This window comes from Gekko japonicus, unplaced genomic scaffold (genome assembly GCF_001447785.1).
Source record: "Gekko japonicus isolate JY-2015 unplaced genomic scaffold, Gekko_japonicus_V1.1 scaffold3298, whole genome shotgun sequence".
Classification (NCBI taxonomy): Eukaryota; Metazoa; Chordata; class Lepidosauria; order Squamata; family Gekkonidae; genus Gekko; species Gekko japonicus.
Genome location: NW_015161507.1, coordinates 5,339 through 24,589, shown reverse-complemented (window position 1 = coordinate 24,589; position 19,251 = coordinate 5,339). Strand labels below are relative to the sequence as shown.

The window sequence follows — 19,251 nt, the reverse complement described above, 5'->3', positions numbered from 1 at the left end:
CTCACAGGGTCATGGTGAGGATAAAATAGGAGCTCCCAGTTCCTTGGAAACACAAAGGAGAGGGAGACAGCTGTGTGGATGGAAAGGCGCTATAGTGATTTGAAAAGAGACACAAAAACAACAGGAAGAGAAGCCTTAATGTAAGCATAACCCAGCAGGACCCTGGCTACGCAAATCCACCTCCGGATTTTCTGTCCGACTGCAGAGTTGTGGATGGATCAAGTCAATAAATGATGGCACCCTTTGGGGCTTGTCAGGCAGTTATGAAATGGCTTCTCCTTCCCTCCAAAAAACCCCCTCCAAGCAGCACAGTTTTCAAGATAACATAAGCTTATAATAAACATAACACCTTTTCAACCTCTGGTATAACTGAAACACAAGTGCTTATGAACACAACAACCTTGACAGGGACAGGATCTTCAGTGCCTATCATTAAGGGCAGGCTGAAGACAGGCAAATCCTAACAGATGGTGTCCATTAAAGAGGAAGTCCCAAATAGTAACTGAAACATGCAGGGCCTCTTCTTCTTCTGTTCGGCCTGCATTGGTTCCTCTCGTCCTTGAGGAGAATAGAGGTGAGAGAAGGCCCAGGGAGGTTGTGTGGAGTTCTCCTTTAGAACAAGCCTGTTATTCTTCACAGTGTGAAATGCGTTACTGTTGCTTTCAGAAATTATTTATTTATTTATTTTGATTTATATCCTGCCTTCTCTGGTACAAAGGGGGGGGGAGGTACAAAGGGGGGGAAAGGAATGCTGGGAAATGCCACCATTTTACTCAAGTCAATTTTGGTGGCTGGGAGCCCGGAGAGACCGCTACAGGACTCAAAAAAGGGGGGCTCTTGAGAAATAATATTTTCTTATTGGTGGTCCTAGTGTGAAGAAAAGGTCTTATGAAGAGATTTTGAGGTGGCCTTTTGAAGGCACCCAAAAGAAGGGCAGGAGGGTCTCTCCTGGGAAGGAGGCTCCAGAGAACTCGTAGAGAAGGGCTGCTCAGTCAGCGTCGAAAAAGGCCACTCGACCCCCAGTGTAGTTCAGGCACACTCGGATCCTCTTCAGCTCCCCGGTTAGGGTCAGGGGAGGGCTGCCTCTTTTGGCAGCTATGTACCCCACTGGCAGCTTCCGCACAGCCCAGATCCCTTTCTCAGGATGCAAGAAAAGCTCTCCCTTCCTGCTCACAGACTGTCTGGCCACCCCCACAGCCCATTCTTTCTCACTTCCCACAAGGACTTCCCAGAAATGGCGGCCTGCTGTGAATCCCTCATGGCCCAGCACAGCACCACTCTGGTCAAATCTCTCAGGATTGTTGGGCAGAGCTTGAGCTTTTTCTCGTCTCACGCGTTTCTGACGCTCAGACAGGATGAGTTCAGGATGGGCCGTGTCTGGATCCAGAGTCACATTTGCTGTTGGGAGGAAATGAGGAGACAAGAAGAGAAACAGCATCAGCTGGGAAGATTTGACCCTCTGGCCTGTTCGGTTTCCTTCTCGTGCCAGTCATGGCCTTCTCCCACCTCTTCCACCCTTCCCTAGTGTTATATGAGCTTTGCTCGACTCCAGCCGGTGGCACAAACTCAAACAGGCACCCCCCTTTCCTTTTTCTCATACCCACAGCGGTACCTCTTCCACCAATGTCTCCAACTGCCCTATCTTCGTTTGTAGCTCTGCTGGTGGTTCTAGTAGTTGCATGCACATTTCCAATTTAGCCGTGGGCATTTCTGATCTTATTTCCTCAAGGGTACAATGTATACTTGCCAGTAATTTTGTCAACAAATCTCTCCCTAATAAATGAACGGGGCCGTTTGTCATCAGGAATGCATCTTCTCTTGTTAAAGACCTATCATTATCCTTTGCATCTTGGAAACAGGACAGATCCTTGGCTTCCCCTCTGTTCCCATGACCCATTCTGTTTTTCCTGATGACTGGTCCTTCAGGAGTGGCAGGGAGGACAGAGTTGCCCCTGTATTCACCAAACAGCTATACTCATGGTTTCCTATACACAGTGATATATAAGGTTTCTCAACGGATCTTGTAATTATTATGACTTCCTTCCCCACCAGGTCACAGGCCCTCTCAGTCCCTTCCAGTCACTCCTCGTCCTCTGTGTAATCTACCAATCACCTTAAACCTTCTGATCCCCTTTCCCTCTTTCTGGGCATTCTCGCTTCCAATGCCCCATTTCCCCACATATATAGCATCCCTGCCTTCCCTCACTATTCCCAATTTCCCCCTTGTCCAGGACCTCTTCCTCAGCCACTATATCCTCCCCTTAAGTGGACACCACCTCCCCAAGTTCCAACTCCCATTCCCATAGCTAATATTTTCACAGCCTCTTCCTCCTTCTGCCTCCAACTTGCATGTTTCCTAGTCATAAAAATGTGTGTAGCGACTGACATTACTTGTAACATGGTCATCTCATTGTAATCCTCATGTTGATATAACACCTTTCTTATATCCCTAGAAACCTGAGCCTTTAATAATTCTCTCACCGGGGGAACTTGACTCTCAGCCTTAGGATCTACCCCCCCCCCCCATACATGGACACAGCCTCTTCCAGTCTTCGGAGGAAATCCCCTGGGGACTCTTCTGGACCTTGTATGACATCGTGGATCTTTTGCCAATCTACAGGCTTAGCACTGACTCACCTCATTGCCTGCACTACTCCTTTTCTTAAGATGTCTATATATTGTTGTCCCACTGGGGAGTTATAATCCCAATCTGGATCGGTTTCTAACATGCTGGTGGTGACCAGAACTTGTCCTGCCAGCCTCCCATTTGCCAATGGTGCTCCTGATGCCAGTTTTGATCCTTGGCCACTCATAGCCTATTACTTTTCACTGGGTCCAGCTCTCGTAGACATGCTTCCAATTCTTTTTGTACCTGCTAGGGAGAACTTTGACTGGCCCAAGATCACCCAGCAGGCTTTATGTGGAGGAGTGAGAAATCAAACCCAGGTCTCCAGGTTAGAGTCTGCTTCTCTTCACTACTGCACCACGCTGGCTCTCTCATAGAAAGAAGGGACAAAAATGGGGAGGACGGGGACGTAACCCTGAAACCTGGGATACAGAACCTAAAAAGGTAAGTCCAATAGAACAGAGGGCCAACAATAAAAACTTAATTATATAGTATGAAAAGATACATGTATTTATTAACAAAGAATTAAAAAGCATATAAGGGCCCAATCACACCTCATGTAAAAATGCCAAATATAGGACAATTTTACTGAGGACGCTTTGGCTATACAATCTTTGGAAGGCACTTTCTGGACCAGAAATTATTATCAGTGAAACACCATCTGGCATGTGATTGCACCTTTGGAGGCCTCATTTATACTTTTATTCTGTGCCTAGTGGTTTCACTTTGGAACAGTTCTTTTCTGGTCCATCTTGTATCTATGTTACATAATTATATGATTGCATTGCACTATGATATAAGCCAATATGCTCCTCAATATGTTTGACCTCTGAAGAAGGCCTATGCAGGCCAAAACGCGTCAGGTCAAGTCCACTGGCCCTTGTGTGCTAAATTTTGCCATTCTTACATGAGGTGTGATTGGGCCCTTATATGCTTTTTAATTCTTTGTTAATAAATACATGTATCCTTTCATACTATATAATTAAGTTTTTTATTGTTGGCCCTCTATTCTGTTAGACTTACCTTTTTAGGTTCTCTCTCCTAGAAAGACCCAGGTGCTCTAATAGTGATTTCCACATAGGGATGGGTTTGCATGGTTTCCCTATTATCAGTGCAGCTGATGATAAAGCGCAGCAACAACAGGGCTTATACAGGCAGTAAAATCCACTTAGAGAAAGCAGACACTCCACCTGGTCTGTGCCTCTCAAGGGGAGGAGCTGAAAGGTCCTCAAGTGCTATTGCCCAGCAGTCATTCTACCATCATTCCAATATGGCGGCAGGAAGTTAAAAAGAGGCAGTTAATCCCCTCAGAGTTCACCTTTTCTTTCACCCTTACAGACCTCCTCAGAACAAGAAGGAACTGGCTGTGGCAGGGAGGGTAAGGTTTAGAGGAACAAAACAAAAGCATTCGATATTGTTCTCTGAGAACAACAAGTAGAAGAACACAAATTGCAAGCTTTTTAGTTTAGAAATAATTGATCTGTGTATGAAGAAAAATGTACCTTTCTGCAGGTGAAATCCAGAATTCAGTGTGTCTGAGGAAGCAAAGCAACAGAAGGTGAGTAGCAGACCCTTGTGCTTATCAGAAATCTTAGGACAAAAATATCAGCTAACAATACTGTCTAATTTCTCTTGGGGTCTGAAATCCCTGCAGCATTTCTTCATTACCTTTGAATTGCTTCTTGATGCCCTCCAAAAGGGGACTTAAATCTGAGAAGTCCCAGATGCGCCACTTCAGTGCAACAGGAAAAGCCACTGGATTCTCAAATGCCTCCTTTGTACCTGGAGAAAATCCCGTTAAGATGCCATCAAATTCAGAATCCTGCCCCCCCATAAAAAAACAACAGAAAAAAGAACTGGGAGAAAGGCTGAAGCTGAAAGCAGAGCAAGATGGGGGGGGGGCCCTCTTTGGAGAGGAACGCTCACAGAACTGTAGCTCCTGTTTTGTTAAGAATTGGGCCTGGGTTCTGCACAGCCATACAGCAGCTGCGGGGAATGGCTACCACAAAATAAAACAGAGCCCTTTTGGGCTTAGCTTGCCTCTGGGGGGGGGGGCACTCCTGCCTCCCCCACCAGCCATTTTCCCACACTGAAATAGCACCGGGGAGGTTATTTTTACTGCTCCTTGTGCAGTACTTTGTGCATGTGGAACACCAAAAACAGGGAAACTCCCTGCCCCAACACTGTCTCGGCATGAAGGAGACAGGAGCCCTTCCTTTCTCACAGTGGCCTTTGAGGCCTGAACAGGGTCTGCTTTCTTTTTAATAGCCATTTGTGCTTCAGCTGCTCTGTAGCACTTCAGAGCCCAGACCAAACTCTTAAAAAAGCAAACGTCTAGATTCCCCTAAGAACAGCCAACTCATGTCCCCTGCTTATATTTATCAAATGTCTAGATAATGAAAAAGAAAGCTGGTGAGAGTTCTGGACGAGGACAGTAGGACCCTGGTTCAATCCCACTCAGCTCAATGGGTGACGTCAGACCAGTCTCTCTCTCAGACAGGGTGGTTAATGTGAGGAGAAAATAGAGGAAGGCAGAATCAAGTACATCGCGTTGGTGTCTTTTCCTCCCTCTCGCACAGTACTAGAACTGAGAGGAATCCAATGAAGTTGTTGAGAATTGACTGCAGGTTGAGGTGGTGATGGCCACCAGCACAGAGAGCTTTCAAAGGGGATTAGACAGATTCATGGAGATCCATCAACAGCTACTAGACTCGGGGACTGAAGGGAGCCCTTCAGAGGTAGCAAACCTCTGAGCACCAGGACTAGGAGGCAGGGGAGGGCCTCAGCCTCTGTCCTTGGTTGGACTGGCCCTTCAGGACAACTAGGTGGCCACTGCAGGAAGCAGGATGCTGGCCTAGATGGACCACAGGCCTAATCCCTTTTCTTAGGTTCTTAAGAGTGTGGTGGATACATGAAGGAAGAAAACACGCCACATGACATAACTGGACCTGCCCATACTTCTCTTCCTGTCAATCATTTGCCATGGGGGGTGGACGTTTGAGCCCAATGTCACATGACAATTCTTCATCTAAACCTACCTGCGGAGAGGTATAGGTAAAATACGTTTCTGATCAACACGCGTGTATTCCCCATAACGGGTTGCTCTGCTTGAGAACACTTTCTTTCAGAAGCCCTGCTGTTACTGAGGCTGCCAATGGCTTCCTGACAGTGAGTTTCCTCGCCCCAGTCACCATGGAGGCCATTCCCTTACTTTGCCCTGGGGGGAGTGGGGCTTTTTTTAAATGGTACTTGACATTATGCCAAGATGCCAATGGCTGATGGGGTGGGAGTCAAAAAAGCACCCTGGTGGCATTGGGGGGCCATTCCCACTTCCCCAGAGCACTGGATGCAGGCCAAAATGCCAGTGTGGAAAAGGCCAAAGTGTCATCTGAGCAGAAACAGCACATTTCAGTGCCACATGGTGGCAGGAACTCTGATGTAAACATAGCACACACTCCACCTCCTGCTTCCTCGTCTGTTGTCTCACCCTACATTCCTACACTCCTTAACACATGGAGCACATGAAGAAGAAGAGGAGGAGGAGGAGGAGGAGGAGGAGGAAGAGGAGGAGGGGGGGAGGAGGAGGGGGAGCCGGCCTCACTCCTTGAAGAGCTACCTTTCTGCTCCCGCCTGGATGGCTGCCAGGTGCAAGTGGAGGAGTGGGGAATCAAACCCGGTTCTCCCAGATTAGAGTCCGCGCACTTAACCACTACACCAAACTGTCTTAACCACTACACCAAACATTGGATTGGGCTGGGTGGTCACCGCAGTGCTCAGTCAGTAAATGCCATTGTAGGCAGCCCCAATGCCCACCAAGGCATTATTTGGGCCAATTAAGTTTACCACCTCCCATTTTCTGGAATGAATGCAGCTGAGGAGACTCGAACTCTGTATGTCATGCCTAGCCCTGATGTGGCCTCAGAAGTAAGACTTGACAGCCAGGGACAGGAGGAGGACTTGCCCCCTTTAACAGATAGTGTCATGCCTGCTCTTGATGTAGCCTCAGAAGCAGGGCTTGACAGCCAGGACTTGGCCCCTTTAACAGAAGAAACTGGCTCTGTCATGACAGATTGCCAGCACCCCCACACGCTCACTCATTTCCACCATGGAAGACGAAGCGGCAGGAGGGTCTGACCCTCTTCCAGGAGTATTAAGCCAGGTGCAACAGTTAACTCAGGCTGTACTAGCGCTGCAGCAGCAAACAGCCGCGAATGCTGCTGCCTTGGCCGTTTCTGCTACTCCTCCACCACGCTGCCCTGTGAATCCCCCAGACAGGTTTGGCGGAAATGTAGATGAGTTTCCTGCTTTTCTCGCTCAATGTGAATTATATATGGAACTCCGTGACCGGGATTTTACTACAGACAAAACCAAGGTCTGTTTTATCTTGAGCCTTCTTAAAGGGCAAGCTGCCAAATGGGCCCTTGCTAGTGGGGAGCTCCCCCTTACTGTCTAATTACCAGGGCTTCAAGGCTCATTTCTCTGCCGCCTATGCCAACCCAGTGAAAGCTGAGACAGCCAACCGTAAGATCCGGGCACTCAGCCAACGGAAAACCTCGGTCTCTCAGTATACCACTGAGTTCCAACTGATCGCCCAAGACCTGGCTTGGAATGAAGCAGCACTCATGGATCAGTACACTGAAGGACTATCCGATGAAATCCTGGATGAGTTGGCTCGCAGTGAACGCCCAACTACTCTGCAAAACCTCATCCACTTATGCCTCCGTATTGACGGGTGGCTGCAAAGCCGCTGCCAGAAAAGAAAGCAGTACAGCGTCTCTTCCAGGACCCTTCCGACGCTACCAAGGGCCCCTTCTCCTGGCCCCTCTACGCTCTCTCCAGACACAGAACCAATGCAATTGGGTGTGGCTCGCCCCCGCCTTACTCCTGAGGAGAAGCTGCGACGGCGCACCCAAAACCGGTGTCTTTATTGTGGAGAGGCGGGGCATTTTTCCTTCGGCTGTCCCACCAAACGAAAACACCCAGCTGTTCCAGCCCCAGGGGGAAAAGGACAGCCCCAAATCTGACCGGACCCCCCGGTTTGGGGCATACTCTGGGGTCCTCCAGCTCCTCCTATCCACCTCAGGCCCCTTTCCTGTTGCCGGTACGTTTACAGCTCCCGGATGGAAGATGGCTATTCATCCATGCCATGCTGGACTCAGGTGCCGCCTGTTGCTTTATGGATATTCTCTTTGCCAGAGAACATGGCATCCCCACCCGGGAAAAGAAAAACCCCGCTCTCGTTGAGGCCATCGACGGACGCCTACTCCTATCCAGCCACTCACCCTATGGGTCCATCAACATCAGGAAAAGTTGACTTTTGACTTGGTAAGGATGCTTCAGTTCCCCATCATTCTGGGTCTTTCTTGGCTACGCCTGCACAATCCTCAAGTCGACTGGGTTCACCAGGACCTCCACTTTGCACCTATCTCCTCGACCACATCCTCAGTAGACCCTAGCGAAGAACTCTCATCCCCAGCATTTCCGGCAGATTCCACACCAGCTGCTCTGCTGCTAGGGGCCACTACATCCTTGCCTGCTTGCTATCAATCATTCTCGGATGTGTTTGATGAAAAGGAAGCAGATCAGCTCCCCCCGCATCGACCATACGATTTGTGCTATCAATCTTCTACCGGACGCTCCCTTGCCCACCGGTCGCTTATATCCCATGTCAGAACCAGAGCTGGTGGCGCTACGGGACTACTTAGATAAAAACCTGGCCCGAGGGTTTATTCGGCCTTCAAACTCTCCACTGTCCTCTCCGGTTCTCTTCGTCAAGAAGAAGACGGGAGACCCCCGACTCTGCAATGATTACAGGGCCTTAAACAAAATCACGATCCGAGATCGTTACCCGCTCCCCTTGATTCCGGAACTACTGGACCGCCTGAAGGGCGCTCAGATTTACACCAAGCTCGACCTTCGCGGGGCATATAACTTGGTCAGAATCAAGGCGGGAGACGAATGGAAGACAGCCTTCGGTACCCGGTACGGCCAATATGAACATCTGGTCATGCCCTTTGGATTAACCAACGCCCCCGCGGTATTTCAACGTTTCATGAACGATGTCTTCCGCGACCTCCTTGACCGGTTCGTGATAATTTACTTGGACGACATTTTGGTTTATTCCGTCTCCCTGCCACAACACATAGAGCATGTACGGCAAGTGCTTCACCGCCTTCACGCCCATGGGCTGTATGGCAAACTGGAAAAGTGTGCTTTTCACCTCAGGTCAGTCGAGTTCCTGGGCCATATCATTTCACCCCAAGGAACCCTGATGGACCCCAAGAAGGTGGAGGCCATTCTCCAGTGGCAAACTCCACAGAACCGGAAAGATGTCCAACGCCTCCTCGGCTTCGCCAATTACTATCGCCAGTTTATACCAGCCTATGCTGAGCTGACAAAACCCCTGACCCGTCTCCTTCGGCCAAAGGAACCCTTCCAATGGACCTCAGAAGCTGAACACGCCTTCGCTATTTTGAAACAGTGCTTTGCTTCCGGCCCCCTACTTCGCTACCCCGATCCTCGTCTCCCCTTTACCATGGAGGCTGATGCCTCCAGTGTAGCGTTAGGGGCTGTGCTCTCCCAGCAACATGATCCCACCCAGCCGTTGCAACCCTGCACCTACTATTCCCGGCAACTTTCCGCGGCGGAACGGAATTATACTATCTGGGAGAGGGAGCTATTAGCCATCAAGACCGCCTTCGAGGTCTGGCGTCACCACCTTGAAGGAGCCCGTCATCCAGTTCAAGTACTTACTGACCACAGAAACCTAGAGCAACTCCAGACAACCAGCCGGTTGAACCAACGACAAATCCGCTGGTCCCTCTTCTTCTCCCGCTTCAACTTCAAGATCTCCTATATACCACACACACAAAATCAAAAAGCAGACGCCTTGTCCCGCAAGCCAGAATATGCAACCACTGTAGCCAAAGAAGCACCAAACACCAGTATCCTGCCGCCCACGGTTTTTGCCGCTGCTCCAGACTCTTCTTCCCTCGCCGAGGACATCCGGGCCAGTCAGGCTACGGACCCTTGGGCTCAGGAATGTCTTCTGGAGCTACAACAAGGGGTTTCCAGGGACCTGTCTACCAGGAATGGCTTGCTCTATCATCGAGACCAGATTTATGTCTCCCCAGGACCACTGAGGACCCGAATCCTGCGTCTCACCCATGATGCGCTCCCAGCCGGGCATTTTGGACGACACAAAACAACCCACCTATTGACTCGTGACTTCTGGTGGCCTCGGGTTCGGGCTGATGTGGATCGTTACGTCAGCACCTGCGACGTCTGCCGCCGGGCCAAGGATGTTCCTGCCAAGCCACCAGGTCTCTTGCAACCGCTTCCAGTGCCGTCGGGCCCTTGGGAGGTCATCTCGATGGACTTCATTGTTGATCTTCCCCGATCCCAAGGGTACACCTGCATCTTCGTCATAGTAGACGTACTCACAAAGATGGCTCATTTTGTTCCCTGTCTTAAGATCCCCACGGGGCCAGAAACAGCCCAGTTATACCTACACCATGTCTTTCGGCTGCATGGTATTCCGTTACGTATCATCTCGGATCGAGGTCCACAATTCTTTTCTCGGTTATGGCAGGCGTTGCACCGAGGCTTGGGAACTGAGATTCATCTGTCCTCGGCTTACCATCCCCAAACCGATGGACAGACTGAGAGAACCAACGCCACACTAGAGCAATACCTACGCTGCTATACCACCTACCAGCAGGACAATTGGTACTCCTTACTACCGTTGGCAGAATTCGCCTACAACAACGCGGTACATACCTCCACTCAAGTCACGCCGTTCGCAGCCAACTATGGTTACCACCCACGCTTCTTTTTTCCGGCCAGCCCCCCATCCGATGTACCCGCTGCAGATACCAGGATCCAAGAGCTCCATGCAATCCATGCCTTGCTCCAGGAGCAGCTACAGCATGCCAAGGAAGCGTACAAACTGGCAGCTGACCACCACCGCCAAGAAGGACCACCCCTCAAAGCCGGCGACCTAGTGTGGCTATCCACCCGCTACCTACGGACACCTGGCCGCTCGTCTAAATTGAGCGCCCACTTCATGGGCCCCTACAAGATCGACGCTCAGGTCAACCCGGTGGATTTTCACCTACTCCTGCCTGACCATCTCCGAATCCACCCCGTATTCCATCGTTCCCTCCTACAGCTGGCAGCCCCTCCGGATCCTAACCGGGAAACACCACCCGCGCCACCGCCACCTGTCTTGGTGGATGATAATGAGGAGTACGAAGTCCAGCAGGTCCTCGACTCTCGGTTGCATCGGGGTACTCTGCAATACCTCGTTGACTGGAAAGGTTATGGCCCAGACGATCGTTCCTGGGAACCTGCCTCCCACTTACACGCTCCCGATCTGGTCCGGGACTTCCATGAGGTCTACCCGGACAAACCTGGCCCTTTGAATGTGGGGGGGCCTGAGGGGGGGGATAGTGTCATGCCTAGCCCTGATGTGGCCTCAGAAGCAAGACTTGACAGCCAGGGACAGGAGGAGGACTTGCCCCCTTTAACAGATAGTGTCATGCCTGCTCTTGATGTAGCCTCAGAAGCAGGGCTTGACAGCCAGGACTTGGCCCCTTTAACAGAAGAAACTGCAAGTCCTCAGCTAAAGCCACCTGAGGTCGATCAGGTGCTGGCAAGCACAAGTCAATCTCCACCTGCCTCTCCCCCAGCTGTCAGCAGGCTCCGAGATCGAAGGCGTCAGGAGCTGACTGAGAGGAGATGAGCTGCACGCATGCGTGGGAGACGTTCACTCAGTCGCTTCAGGGAACTAATAAGATAACAAGCCAGCATGCTATTTAAGCAGACCTTTCGCCCTGAATCAATCGTGCTGGCAACTTCGGTTGACAGAACCAGGCACTCTGTGCTACTTTCCTTCGGATCCTCTGACCTCCTGGCAGTTTGTCATTCGGCTTTGGAATTCTGGCTTCTTGACCCTCGGCATCCTGTTTTGACTACGATTTGGCTCTGCGTTACTCTGACTTCACCTGATTGATGGACTTGACCTCTGGAATGTTTGATTCTGGATGTGTGAATTGTTTCGGACTGGTTTAACCGTGTTTCTGACTAAAATCCTTGACTGACTCTGGACTGCTTTGTGGACTTGCTTTGATTCATCTACGCTCCTTGGCTCTGTCGTGACACTGTACTTCTTGGGCTATTTTGTAAAAATGTTGCTTTGGCAGCAGATGCCACCACAACACAAAGATCTTCGCTGTGTGACTGAAAGTTAGCTACGGTGGCCATTTTGTGGCCGGCTCTGCCTCCTGTGGCAACACCCACCACACCACGTCAGAATTCCAAAGGTGGCTGCAGCCCCCAAAAGGTTGGGGACCCTTGTTCTACAGAGGCACAGCGAGGTGTCAGGTCAGACACACACCCCCTTATTTCAGTATACGATGGTCCGTAGATGAGGCTCTGTGCAGAAGCAGTTTCTTACTGACAGACAGATGGAGATCCACGCTCTTAGTTACCCCTGATTTGGACCTGAGTCAAGATCCTGAAGGACCACGTTCTTCACAGGCTACCCAGTCCAATCCCAGCATTAAGAAGGTTAATGTTAAAGGTCCACTTACCTCTGCAAGGTGCTTCTGGCATCCTAAAGAAAAAAGGCAGACAGAGAGAAAAAAATAATCCTCAATGCTTTCTAAAAGATCATATCAGGAAGACCCCTCGTACTCTGCAGGATTCTTCACTCTGGCCTTTTGCTTGTGTCCCACTAGCAGACGTCACTCAAAGGCTGGGGTAGATCTTCATAAGGTGGGAGAAAATCTCTCTGAGGCTAATATCAGCACACAAAGTGGAGCCATTTCAGAGCAGAGCTGGGTGATCTGCTTTGACAATGCAACAGTGGCGACTTTCACAAAGGGATTTTCCCTAACATGGAAGGCAGGAAGCCCTCAGATTTGGGTGTGTACCCCTTGTAGCCACCTGCACACACAGATGTATTCCCAACAACGTTCCTTGCCTCAGTCCTGCGTCACTGTGATTTCCCTTCTTTCCACTAGAGGGCATTTTCCAGCCTTAAAAATAATAGGTAAATTAAAGCCCTTACTGTTGCAGAGTTATATCTGGAAATTTGCAGCCTACACGTCACTTCCCTTAAAATAAGAGCTAGGAATTAGTGCAGCAGATTATAATGTTACCACACTATAGCAATCTAGCTACTGCCCTCTTCTTTAAGGCCTGAGAAAAGCCCAGAGATGGAGAGAGGACGGTTCCCCCGGGACTGAGAGAAGAGGAGCCAAAATCTGTCACCTTATAGCCCACTAAAGGACTCCTCCCCGCCCCCTTTTCCCTGCAGTGTTGCAAGATGGCTCAGTAACGAAAGGGAAGGGAGGGTCTGGGCATAAATGCCATCACATCTGCATGGCCGTCGTGGGCTGACAACGGCAAGCACCGTGGTGCCAGGAACAGGTGTGTGGATGCCATTCCTGTAACCATTTGTGGTTGCTGTTGTCTGTCTGCGGGCATTTCTACGCGCCCACCCGCAAGCAGCCATATAAGCAACATTTCCTACCCCCACAGACATCCTCCTTTCAAAACATGCTGTGCAATATCCCGCATGTGACCCTTGTTCCTTGGTGTTTGTTTTTAAAGAGCTACTTTTTGAGCCTGGCTTTACCTGCATGGGGGTTCCCCAGACTGTTGGTTGAGACACAAACACACTTTGGCTTCTGAGGTGGAAACCGAGCGGCCTCAGTCCACCAGGCAGGGGGCTCGGGGGGGGTAGAGTTTCGTGGGCCACAGGGATTGTCCAGCCTGCCCCTGGCTGGAGATGGAAAGGGGCAGAGGGGAAAACTTCCTAGGAGCATAGCTTTTCTGCTAAGTGAAGGAGGCACAGAGAGGATATGAAGCCAGCCTTCTCCCCAAGGAGAGCCCTGCCCATTCCTGCCACCCCCTCACCTGCAGGAGATCACTGGCCGGCCACTGACTCTTCTCCTCCATCTCTCGGATGAGGCTTTCCAGAGCGGAGAGCTCCTCAGAGATTTCGGCCAGGTGCTGGTCCCTGTTTCTTGCCACCTCCTTCTCCACCTCGTCCATCTGGGCCAGCAGAAGTTTCTCTTGCTTATCCAGGAATGTGTGAAGTTGCCTGAACTGGGTCAGCATCTTCTGCTGTTCTCCTTTGGTTTGCCTCTGAGACGGGAAAAGAAGAAGAATACAATCAGTGTTCAAAGTGGAAAGACGTCCCTGAGGAGACTCCTAATGGAAGAGCACTTTTGACTTTCCCAGAGATCACATCAACATTCAGTAAGAGAACATTTCAGAAGGACCCATCCAAAGGACACACGAATTATCTCTGCATTTACTTCCTTCTCGGAGTGAAGTTTTACTGCACAAAACTCAAACATGACCTGCAATACAAGGCAAAAAGAGCTGGCACTGACCTAGATAGCCAAGGCAAGTCCGATCCCATCAGATCTCAGAGGCTAAGCAGGGCCATCTCTGGCAAGTGCTTGGATGGAGATCTCCAAAGAATACTAGAGGCACGGGCAATCTCTATCCAGCCACCTCTCTGAATATCTTCCAGGCCCCCAGTAGAGGTCAGTCACCAGAAGTTGCCATGACTTCCAGGTGCACACATTCACACCCACACACGCACATAAAAATACAACCCCCCCCAAAAAAAAAAGACAAAATGAGCTGAATAAGCTTCTCACATCTCCACACACACAGGTACGATGGCTACTTCCACATGGAGCTTTTGCACTGATATGGCAAGCTAACCTTTTCATTGCAGAAGTATGAGGGGAAAGGTGCTTCTCTTAACATTCACAAAGCATAATTCTAAACAGTCTTTCATTAACTTTCCCCTGGGAAACAAAGGCATTCCCAAGGGCAGGAGGCTGAGTTTCTGTGCATGAGTTTTCTGCATTTGGGCCTCGTATGTTTTCAGTCGCCGTTCACTTCCCAGGAATATTGATACTCACAAGGAGGTCTTGGCTTTCCTTCACTAGACTGGCTTTGTACGTCAGAACTTTGTTCTTCTCCTTCTGCAGAATCTGCACATAAGTGCAGAACTGATCCTGGAAGGGGGGGGGGAGTCCCAAAATTAGGGTTTATTTCTTTCCAGAAGTTTAGTATAAACCATAAAAAGCAAAACTGTCATCAAAGGCCTAAATAGACATAAATGCAGGATGTGTTGTGTGACTTGTGTCCCACGCTAACCCTGGCCAGAGGATTAACAGCAACCCCCGCAATAGCAAATTTTTGTTGTTGTTAAAAGCTCCTACCAAAACAATGATGCTCCCTGGTGACTTGGCAGCCCAACCTGCTGGCCAGACATCAGCACAGCCAAGCCTCAAGGAGTGCCCAGGCGTCCTCCTAGCACCACCCCCTGATTAGGAGGGAAGGGCCATGAGCAAGGGAGCAGTCAAGCCAAGAGATGGGCAGCAAAGACAGATGTTGTTGCTCCCGCTCTGGGCCCAAAGCCTGAGAGGTTCACTACAAAAAGTGCCCTGGGACACCCCAGAGTTCAGCTGGGGAGGATCCACACGTCCACCCTATTATCATCCACCTGGCACACTTCCTACCTTGTACTCTTGGGAGGCCTCCTCCACAGGGACGATGTCGTGGTATCGGTGCTCCTGGGACTGCTCACAGACCACGCAGATGGGGGCTTCGTGGTCCCTGCAAAAGAGCTTCAGCGGCTCCTGGTGCTTCTGGCAAATGCTTCCCTTTCTAGCTGCCACGGTTGCCTGAAGCCAAAAACAAGAGAACCGCGTTGGGTTTTATTATTCCCCCCATATTTCTGAACTCTTTCTCTACCTATCCTTGTAGATACTGGACACGATCAGTGGATTAAGCAGAAAGCGAGATAGAACCAAGCTTTTATCAATGCTTCAAATTCCTTTGACAGTCAGTAGATTCGTAACACTTCCTGGTTTGCATTAAACCAGCCACTCCCTGCATCCACTTGCCAGTCACACCTGGCAGATGCACCCCCAACTCCTCAGCTGGGGGCTCCCCTCTCCTCCAGGAACGAGATCTCAGGTAGCATCTGGGACTGCGGCAGGAGAAGGAAGCCAAAAATGAAGAGAACTGGAGCATGATGGCCCAAATACATACCTATGTTGCTTTCAGTGGAAGTGTTGGTTTATTCCGGTGGTTCCCCAACACTTTTAAGCCTCCGCTGGTAACTCTGGGATTCTGAGAGGGTGGTGAGTGCCATCCCAAAATGGCTGCTACGGGAGGTGGAGCCAAACCCAAAATGGCTGCCACAGTAGGAAGGGCCACACAAAAAACATCCTGTCTTGAGTCTAGATTCCAGAAAACTCCAAACTCCCCTTTCTAAAATCTCAGAATGATCACGGGGAATGCTCTGAAAACAGTTTTGAAACAATATCGACATATTTGTCCAGGTATTGTTAACTCGTCTTGGGATGAGGCACGTTCGCCTCTGATACAGCCAACCTTGCCAGTGTTTTGTCTGGCAAGGACATGCATTTTTCTCTGTTTCTGGAGGGCTCCCCACCTCATTCCAGATTGCGAGTTACTGTGGCTTGATACTGGACTAGTCCCTCTACAGTCATTCTGGGCAGGCAGTTTGGTGGCTGGGGGGACGGGAACCACATACTCTGCACTAGGGGTCCCCGGTATGGTGCTGTGGGCGCCATGGTGGCTGTCACCACCTTTCCTGGTGCTTGCCAAGTGTTTTGAGAAAGTTGGTGGGGATTTTGCCCAGGAGGGCTTCTGGGTATGCAGATTTTGAAAAACACTGCTTTGGCAACAGCTTCCACCACAGCACAAGGCTCTTCATTTTGTGAGTAAAGGGAAGGTGCCGCCTCATATGGCAGCCATTTTGTGGCTGCGCCCAGTACACTGTGTCAGAATTCCACAGGTGTCCACAGGCTTAAAAAGTTTGGCAACTTCTGCTCTGGCTATTCCCCGTCTGGCAGTGATCTCTTGGTCTGGCCATGCTGCTAGATGTCAATACAGGAGAGGCAACAGCACACACACACACACACACCACCAATGTTCCCGCTAAGCTGTGGAGTCTTGTAAGCAAAAATTCTACTTTGTGAGCTACTGGCATTAAAGTTGTGAGCGGGTGATTTGGCTGCTGCAAAAAATTAGTTGGCTCTGGAGCCCTCCTTCCTGAGCTAGGACAAAAATGTGTGAGCTGGAGGCTAAAAAACTCTGAGCTAGCTCACACTAACTCAGCTTAGAGGGAACACTGCCCCCCACAACAGATGAGCTATATCACTGCTTCACTGGGAGGAAGTGGATCCTGTCAGTGGGAAGTGGGGGGCACGGGATCCTGAACAAGCTAATTCCGCTACTTACAAAGTGACGTCTCCGGGTGGAATAGATGGCAGGGCTTGCAAGGAGAACGTGGCATTTGAATGGGAGCCAACCTGAAGCTGAATAAGGGGGAGTCAAAACTTAATACTGACATTATGAACAAAGGAGCAGAAACGAGGCTGCTCTGATCCAAAGGGAAATCCTGAGCCAGCCACCAAGAGGCAAGAAAAGCCTCCACTCCTGGTGAAAGGGAGCACAGCTCAGAACAAAGGATCCCGTTACCAACTCTGGTCGTCCAGATGGGGACAGCTAAAGGCCGACCGATTCCCAGTTCGCCGTGGAGCAGCTGGGGCCTAAAATTAAAAGGATTTCTTACAGACCCTTATTTGGATCCCAGCTAAGACTCTTTCTTCCCTCCACCGAAGATACAGCCAGGGACGGCAAAAGGAAATCACAGCTATTCCACAGGGAAGATCCGCAGCGATTTCTTACCTTCTTCTCCCCGGCAGACTTCGCCTCCTCCTCCAGGGGAGTCACCCGGTGACCTCGGTGCTCCCGGGACCGGCTGCAGACCACGCAGAGGGGGGCTCTGTCCTCCCGGCAGAAAAACTTCAGGGGCTCCCCGTGCTTCTCGCAGACGCCCCCCTCGCCTTCTCCCCCCTTTCCCGCCCCCTCCCCTTCCGAAGGGCTGACCTTCTTGGCGATTTCCACGAGGTTGGCCAGCTGCGGGTTCGGCCTGAGGTTCTGGGGCTGAGCTGTTCCTCTGCACTGGGGGCAGGAAGGCTCGGCGGCCCCCGACTCCCCCCAACTGAGGGTCAGGCAGGCCCGGCAGAAGGTGTGGCCGCACTCAGCGATCATGACAGGGTCCCTGAAGAACTCCAGGCAGATGGAGCAAGAGGCCTCCTCGCAGAGCTCCTGCACCGGACCCCCGCCGCCATGGCTGCCTCGGCGAATTGGGGGAGAGCGCGACAGGACGGCCTTAGTTTCGTTTTCCCGCTTCTCAAAGCCGCGACGTTTCCCTTCCTGGAAATCGATTCTGTTGGCGCAGACTCGACAGCCGAGTAATAAAATAGCTGCTAGAAGGCAGAGCTTGGCCAGGGAGACGCCGTGTTTGGCAGGCACCTCAGAGGGAGGAATAGAGACCCTTCCCGTGGCTCTCCATGGTCCGACCACTTTGTCCTGAAGACTCCGTTGATAATCCCAGTCCCTCCCAGTGTTCCCTCTAAGCTGAGTTAGTGTGAGCTAGCTCATCGAGTTTTTTAGCCTCTGGCTCACACATTTTCGTCTTCGCTCAGGAAGGAGGGCTCCAGAGCTAACTGATGTATGCAGTAGCCAAATCGCTCGCTCACAACTTTAACGCCAGCAGCTCACAAAGTAGAATTTTTGCTCACAAGGCTCCACAGCTTAGAGGGAACATTGGACTCCCTCCTTGCTCAGGCAACAAGATGATTTATGCTATCCTGCGGAGACTGATGGATCCAGTTGCTTTCCAGAATGCTCTGGGGGATCCAAGGCCCCCAGGCAACCCCTTAGATGTACTGGTAGAGGACTGGCATAGCCCTCTCTCTGAAGCCATTGAGGAGATCGCTCCCCAGTGCCCTCTTCACCCTCATAAGGCGAGGTTAGGCGATCGCCTAAGGGCGCGAGAAGAGAGGGGCGCCACTGGCCTGCCGGCCCTCTCCTCTCCGAAAGAGTCACCCTCAGTCCCCGGCTCTGCTTCGGTGCAGCCGGCCGAAGCACAGTTCCTCCTTCCCTCCTGGCGCTTGACCACAGGCCAGTTAGTAGGGCAGTGGATTGGTTGTCTGTCGTGGGCGGGAGCCATGTATGTTGGTGGGCGGGCGGCGCGGGGCGAGTCCATTTCGGGGGCAGGCCACGGCCGGCAGGCGCATTCGTTTTTTTAAGAGATTCCAAGGACTCCGGAGGAGAGGCTATAATAAATTATCCCCTCTCTCGGCCCCCGCCCCACCCCCAGCAACCGTGCGGGAAGGAAACGGCCGCCGCCACCACCGCGTTGCCAAACGTTCTCATTTTCCCCTCTGCAAGGCTGTTGGGGGAGGGAGGGAGGGAGGGAGGGCGGAGCTGTTATGTATTGCATTGTATATAACTGCTATGTGAACTGTGTAAATACTGATGTGTGAATCGACTGATTGAGATGCCATGTTGAGCTTCATGCTGGGCTAGGATCCTAATGTAACCAATAGGAGCCCTAGCCCAGAGAGTGTCTACCAATCACGCTGTAAAGCGGGACCGCTTGTGATTGGGCTTTATATCTTCAACCTCATAGGTTGTTATTTGTACAGAGGGTGTGGCTACACTAGCCGGGAATGTTTAAATACAGAGCAGCCAGTGCTTGTCCTTCGGCT

At 51.0% G+C, this 19,251-nt stretch overlaps 1 protein-coding gene across 1 annotated transcript in view; it reads right to left on the bottom strand.

Moving 5' to 3' along the window:
• Positions 1 to 364: 364 nt before the first annotated feature.
• The window catches only part of LOC107125766 (tripartite motif-containing protein 7-like), a 19,517-nt gene continuing 630 nt past the window's right edge, over positions 365 to 19,251 (bottom strand). The window contains exons 2-13 of the mRNA XM_015429216.1: positions 17,381 to 18,010; positions 15,178 to 15,342; positions 14,575 to 14,670; positions 13,550 to 13,780; positions 12,220 to 12,242; positions 10,990 to 11,043; positions 10,406 to 10,491; positions 9,894 to 10,090; positions 8,651 to 8,813; positions 4,295 to 4,408; positions 4,129 to 4,161; positions 365 to 1,398 (exon numbers count right to left, since the gene is read on the bottom strand). Coding sequence (XP_015284702.1) covers positions 989 to 1,398; positions 4,129 to 4,161; positions 4,295 to 4,408; positions 8,651 to 8,813; positions 9,894 to 10,090; positions 10,406 to 10,491; positions 10,990 to 11,043; positions 12,220 to 12,242; positions 13,550 to 13,780; positions 14,575 to 14,670; positions 15,178 to 15,342; positions 17,381 to 18,010 — 2,202 coding nt within the window. The 3' untranslated portion in view covers positions 365 to 988. The remainder of the gene's footprint in view (positions 1,399 to 4,128; positions 4,162 to 4,294; positions 4,409 to 8,650; positions 8,814 to 9,893; positions 10,091 to 10,405; positions 10,492 to 10,989; positions 11,044 to 12,219; positions 12,243 to 13,549; positions 13,781 to 14,574; positions 14,671 to 15,177; positions 15,343 to 17,380; positions 18,011 to 19,251) is intronic.